This window comes from Schistocerca cancellata, chromosome 6, assembly GCF_023864275.1.
Source record: "Schistocerca cancellata isolate TAMUIC-IGC-003103 chromosome 6, iqSchCanc2.1, whole genome shotgun sequence".
Classification (NCBI taxonomy): domain Eukaryota; kingdom Metazoa; phylum Arthropoda; class Insecta; order Orthoptera; family Acrididae; genus Schistocerca; species Schistocerca cancellata.
Window position 1 is genome coordinate 487432946 of NC_064631.1, and position 6333 is coordinate 487439278.

Genomic DNA, 6333 nt, shown 5'->3' on the forward strand with positions numbered 1-6333 from the left:
GTTGCACCTATGGTACGGCTATCTGTATCGCTGAGGCATGCAACTCCCCACCAATGGCAAGGTCCATGGTTCATGGGGGAGGCTGCCAATAGTATTCAAGATGAAATGAAATTGCGATTAGCGTTGTGCACTGAGTTAGATCTGGCCACAAGTGCTGTAATATTTAAAATAACTGTCTGTTTTAACAATTTTACCTCAATAATTGACACACGAATTTTTTGATAGTCTAGAGGGTCTTTAGTGTGATACAGTCGAGAAATAAACTACAACCAAAATGCGCCAACTGCGAGATTCTGCATATAAATTCCGTCCCACGCTCACCTAGGGTAACCTCTTCCTGTTACTTTGGTTCATCTCCCTCTTAAGCCGTCCAAAAATTGGCAGCCTCATTCATCAGGCCCTTTTTGCTGTTGTTGACAATGCAACATCAGCAGTCATACTGTAATCATTTCAATTATGAGATAGTTTTCGTTTCTTTGGTTTTTTACACAATGAATGGCCGCTTTGCTGAAGAATGAAACATTTGACACATTACTGTCAGTACTTTTTGTTCCTTGACTCTCATCACAACTGTTTCTCTCTTCATATTATCAGAATCTGGTCGAACTTACACAACAATTATGCACTTGTGTTATTATCTTCACGGCTTTGAGTCCTGTTTTCCGATCAGTGCAAGAACTTCCCTTGCACAGTTTACTTTGTGATATAAAACTACGAGTATATGTTTTTTTGCAGCATAAGAAATTTAGTTACAAAACGTGAACATCTACACGCAGTGCTGCGTTGTCTTTTCAGTTCTGTCACTATGCACTGGAGGTGGTGCCAATGCAAGCATTCACAAGGAAAATTGTTTTCAAGTATATGATATTAAAATGTATGTTATTGACTCATAATATTGATAGTGTCTGGTGCCGCTAAAAAAGTGAATCGCTTCCAGTGAACGAGTTTTTTAGGTTGCTGTTTGCTTAAGACGGAAAACAAAAATACCTACAACAATTACAGAAGAGAAAAAGTGCTAAATAGTTTTCCTTGCTGTTTGTTAATGTTGTTCAAGTTACGGCTGATGCATCTGAATGTTATTCGTTTTATACCCAAATCATAGTTACAGAGCTATGAATAAAACTGCTTCCAGTCAACGAATCGGTAGCCAGCAACCCAGCGCCTTTGAAGGGCAAGCCCCTTCGGTGCAAGCCAGCTCAAGAGGCACATTGGTTGACGAAATGTAATCTTGCCTGTCGCTAGTCTAATGGAGTATTGGCAACATTGTGGAATACGTTTGGCTACTATGTGACTATCGATCTACTTCCTAGTTTGGTTCAGAATTATCGTGGTAAATTAACTGAATCTTTTATTGCGATTTAGATTAAATATTCTGCATTATTCTCATTTAAGTGATGCCATATAGGTCGAAAATTCATGGTTTTGATTCCAGGAAGCTTGTTCCAACAGAAACTGCAGCTTACTTCGCTATTCATGTTGCGAATTCTCTTAGGCCGGTATTACACTATCAAATTTCTTTGTCCAATATCTTTGTCCAATATCTTTGTCAAAGATTTTTGATAGTGTAATAGGGATCTTTGACAAATGTCGTCCAATATTTGATCAAATGTAGGACGAGGCCGTACATTTGATCAAAGAAATCGCTTGTCTTCTGTTCATTGCAATGCGACTTGTTACCACGCGGAGCGCCAGCATCGCTGGAGCGTTCTGTCATCTTTTGTGTTTATAAACATGGCTGCTAAATACAATTGGTGTGTGGCGTCTACCACAAAATTAATAGAGATGTATGAAGCGGATGAGGCACTTTATAATGTGAGGCACCCTGATTACAAAAATAGATTGAGAAGATTGGAGAGCTATAAAAATATAGCGGAGGTCATTAGCCGTGACATACGGCCTGGCTGTACGGTAGAAGACATTAAGAGGAAGATCAATGGCCTCCGTACTAGCTACGCGTGCGAGAAAGCAAAAGTACGTATTGACATATTCATTTATATTTATTTATGCAAGTAAAGTTTACATGTCATACAAATGATTAGCATTAGCATTAATTTGTTCACTGCAGTGACTTGAAGCATACAATAATGTTTACGTAACCTACAAGTAGTTTAAATTACTTTCATTATTAATATTGCAGATGCATAAAAGCAAAAGTGGAGCCAGTGCGCAGGCGGCGTACACACCACAAGTGTACTGGTTCCAGATGCTTAAATTCCTCGACCAGTCTACTGAGGCCGACGATAGTTTGTGCAACCTGGAGAGCCCTGAAAGTGAAACGGGAAGTGAACGTGCCACTCCGACATATGAGGAGATGAGTGCGGTATGTACATTTGTTTACATTTTACGTTACTAAATGTGATTATCTTGCCAGGGCACTTTCCCAGCGCCATTGTAAAATGTCTTAAAGTATTCCCTAACTGCTCTCCCGTGTACTGTACGTCCAGAAGCAGCTTGGCAAGCAATTGGTTCCATTTGCTGTAGGTCCTCAATGCTTTGTGTCTCAAGATAAGTGCAGTCTCCTACTACGGCAGACACTGTTTCCTGACGAGTGTACAAGTGTTTTCTTCTCTCAGTTAACAAGTTGTGCAATGTGCAGGCAGCCAGTGTTATTGTGGTAACTTTTTCAGGAGGCAGATTAATAGTAGTAAGAAAAATCCTGAAACGACTTGCAAGAATGCCAAAGCTGCTCTCCACTAATCTTCTCCCTCGTGACAGTCGGTAATTGAAAACCTTTTCTTCTTTTGTGATTCCTTTTAAGGGGTATGGCTTCATAATGTTATAACTCAGTGGAAAAGCGTCATCTGCCAGTACTACCATTGGAGTTGTAATGTTTGTGTTCCCAAGCTTCCTGCCATCAGGAATGTTGAGCATAGATCGGTCAATAAGACACTCACGTAGTTTGCTTTTTGAAAACACTCCAGCATCACCAACACGCCCATTAGTTCCTACATCTACATACAAAAATTTGTAGGAAGCATCTACCATGGCAAATAAAATGATACTGTTGAAGGATTTATAATTGAAAAAGTGAGATCCACTAGCTTGTGGACATTTAATACGAATGTGCTTTCCGTCCATTGCTCCTATTGTATTATAACAGTTCCACTTCTTCTCGAAATCCTCTGCAATTTGCTCCCACTCTCCTCTGCTTGTGGGTACCTGTAAATAAATAAGATTTATGTATGTGCAAGGAAGTACGTAACAAGCAAAGAGGTACGTAACTAATAGCTTTTTTCTTTTATTTCATAGCATGCGGTACAAGAGCCTGTCGCATGTAGCGAGGCTCAGCCACAGCCCCTGCGTCAAGAGCGGCCTCCCACGAAAAGGAGGAGAGCCACGCCTGACGTGGCCACAAATGTAATGGTGGAGGCCACCAAGACACTTCAGGCTGTGGCTGATGCTGCCAGATCCATGCCTGTCCAAGAAGACCGCTACGGCACCCTTGGCGCCCACATTGCAGCAGAACTGCGTGAAATGGAGAAGGTGGGCGGCAGGGAATACACCACTGTCACTGCGCACAGTCTGCAGCGGACATTAATGGACAGGTGGGATTTGCTGCATGCGACAGCCCGGGCACAACAAGCACAACCGTCCACCTCAGGTTATATCCAGGCTGCCTTGCAGCAGGCTGGAATAGAGGATGAAGACTCGATGTTATAATTATAAATATATATGTGTGTATTATTTTTGTATCTCTCCAATCTTCTTAATCTATTTTTATAATCAGGGTGCCTCACATTGTAAAGTGTCTCATCCGCTTCATACATCTCTATTAATTTTGTGGTATCACACATCAATTGTATTTTGCCATGTAAATAAAGTTACATAAATAAAGTAATAACAATTTATCTTCATGAACATAAAGTGTATCGAACATTTATTTACCTTCAGACAATGGTCCTTTAGTGCTTTATAAATTGCTTCACAAGTTTCAGGTATTATTTTACTTAATGTGCATTGTGGAATTCGAGTGCTGTACTGTAAGCTAGAGTAACTTTCTCCTGTAGCAAGGAATCGTAGTGTTACTGTGAGCCTGTCTTCTGCAGATATAGCAGTTCTTAGGTGCGTATTGTGTTTTGAGATATGAGGAATCACTTCACTGAGAACATACTGAAATGTATGCTCATCCATTCGCAAAAAATTGATGTATGACTTTACGTCTTCCACTATTAGCTCACGTAACAAGTTTTGCTGAATGCTTTTTTCGTCTCGTCGTGAAACCCACGGCTTCACCCAGGTACGTTTCCTTTTTTTCACCCGCTTCTGTATCGCATGTGATTGTGCACTCACAGCAATTGTAGCACAAGCAGCAGCTGCTGCAGTTAATAACAACAATTTGTTTTTGTCAGCCATCTTGAACTTTGACGAAAACTTTGATGATAGTGTAATACCCCTTCTAGCGCTACGTCAAAGATCTTTGTCCAATATATTGGACGGAATATTGGATCACATCTTTGATCAAATATTGGACAAAGAAATTTGATAGTGTAATACCGGCCTTAGTCATCATTGGGATAACAAGTGAGTGCTGTTTGCTACAGTTGTATTCCAGTAATGGTGTTCACCCTTCAAGCCGAAGAGTGTGTTGGTTTTCGGTTCTAATCCCGCTGGAGACAAGATTTTTACCTCTTCTGTGGATGAGCCACTGGCAAGCAGATCGACAGTCAGTATAAAAATATAGAATCCTAAGACTACTTCTCCCACAATAGGTTCGTCGCTTTAGATCTAAGGCGAAAAACTTGCTGAACTCCTCACTTGTTAGTGCCTCCTTTTTCTGCTTGTGACAGTTGTACTAACTTAATTGTGGCACTGAATGACTTGTTAACTCGATTTTGTTATGTATATACCCCTACTGCTACATTTGCATTCTTTAGTGGTGGTCCTTTCACACAACTTCAGTATGACTGTGGACTGAACGTTGACACAGACCGTTTCGAAGCTGCGAAAGTGCGAATCATCGTACATATTCGTGACGATTTGGGGTACTTTGTTTTATTAAAGGAGACTTTTTTTGTAATTTTAACAGTCACTTGTATCAGTACAGCGTTTGTTAGTTAGCTTATTGTCCACAGTGGATAAACATAAGAAATAAATAAATCAGCAGCGATATAGTCTACCGCCTTATCTAAAAGAGACTAACAATGTTTGCGTATTTTCTCGACATCACTCATATAGGCAGTATGTTGGTAGCACTTCATCTCCTTCCATGTTACGCTGTGTCAGCAGACAGTAAAGCTCTGTAGTTCAGCATAATGATAAGGCGAAGGGTCTCGCGAACTCTTGTCACTGACTGTACAGCCATACATTGCAAACCACTGTGAAGTGCATAGTAGAGGATACTTCCCATTGTACCACACATTAGGGATTCTTTCTCTTAGATTTGATTATGATCTACAGGAAGAACTACTGCTTAAATGCCTTTGCGCAGGGTAGATCGCACCCATGGGTGGTTTGTCAAGGCCAGTTTGTGGCCAGGAGATTGACAGTTGACCGCCCAAGAACTGTAGGTATGCCAATTTGGAGAAAAAGATTCCTGTCAGATATTGGAAGGCGTTATTAAAACAGTGTTACAATAGTACTCATTTATCTTCCACAAGATACAACAGCGATCTATCGACGTTCAGGCAGCCGGCACTGGCAGGAGCACGAGCTGTAATGGCTCACCCAGTGTGTGCTGACCAGCCTGCAGCCTGCAGCCACAGCAGTGGTGGCAGAGTGGGCCTCTTTAGCACAAATGTCATCATAAGCCCATTGTTCCATGGAGTTGGTATGTGTCATTGCCCGTGCTGCCCAAGGCAGCCAATAGTTTACTGGAGAAGATGATCAGACCATCCATGACCCTCTTGTAGACGACAGAAAGGGAAGTCGTCTACTAGCTATGCTCAGAGAAGTGCTGTGGCCACCTCATAAGAGAGAGACTGGCACCAGCGAACTCGGTCACAGGAACGAATGAGAGTGGCAGCAGTCACACACAGACACGATGACAGATTATGATCTCCTGGCAGGCCCAGCTATTTAGCCTTTCAGAAAGCCTGTAGTATGGTGATGACCACAGCTCCCCAACAGTCTTGACTCAGTAGTTGACACTGCAGCTCAAGACGACTAAGTCTCTCCAGCCGAGCCTTGCACCTCTACATAAGATCCATAGAAGACGAGCAGAGGGTCAACAGACATATGCTTCCCGTCGTGACAGGATGGCTGCAAACTGAATAAAACTTCCCCAGAAAAGAAGTATATTTATGCAGGGTTGGCTTGTGCTCTCTGCTCTGATGAGAAGGCAATTCGCACTGCTTTTCTCGTTTTGTCAGCTCTCTTCATCGCTTCATGGTTTCA

At 41.8% G+C, this 6333-nt stretch overlaps 1 protein-coding gene across 1 annotated transcript; it reads left to right on the forward strand.

Annotated features, from left to right (window-relative positions):
• Nucleotides 1–1731: 1731 nt before the first annotated feature.
• On the forward strand, nt 1732–3815 carry LOC126191266 (uncharacterized). Its single transcript, XM_049932075.1, has 3 exons — nt 1732–1971; nt 2138–2320; nt 3250–3815. Exons 1-3 carry the CDS (start codon nt 1732–1734, stop codon nt 3658–3660), a joined length of 834 nt encoding a protein of 277 aa, XP_049788032.1. The 3' UTR covers nt 3661–3815.
• The last annotated feature ends 2518 nt before the right edge of the window (nt 3816–6333 follow it).

What these genes read in the sequence shown, in the direction of transcription:
- LOC126191266 (XM_049932075.1), top strand. Translation starts at nt 1,732, where the DNA reads ATGGCTGCTAAATACAATTGGTGTGTGGCGTCTACCACAAAATTAATA. An exon ending in ACGCGTGCGAGAAAGCAAAA is followed by an intron (nt 1,972 to 2,137) that starts GTACGTATTGAC and finishes TTAATATTGCAG; the next exon opens with ATGCATAAAAGCAAAAGTGG. An exon ending in CATATGAGGAGATGAGTGCG is followed by an intron (nt 2,321 to 3,249) that starts GTATGTACATTT and finishes TTTATTTCATAG; the next exon opens with CATGCGGTACAAGAGCCTGT.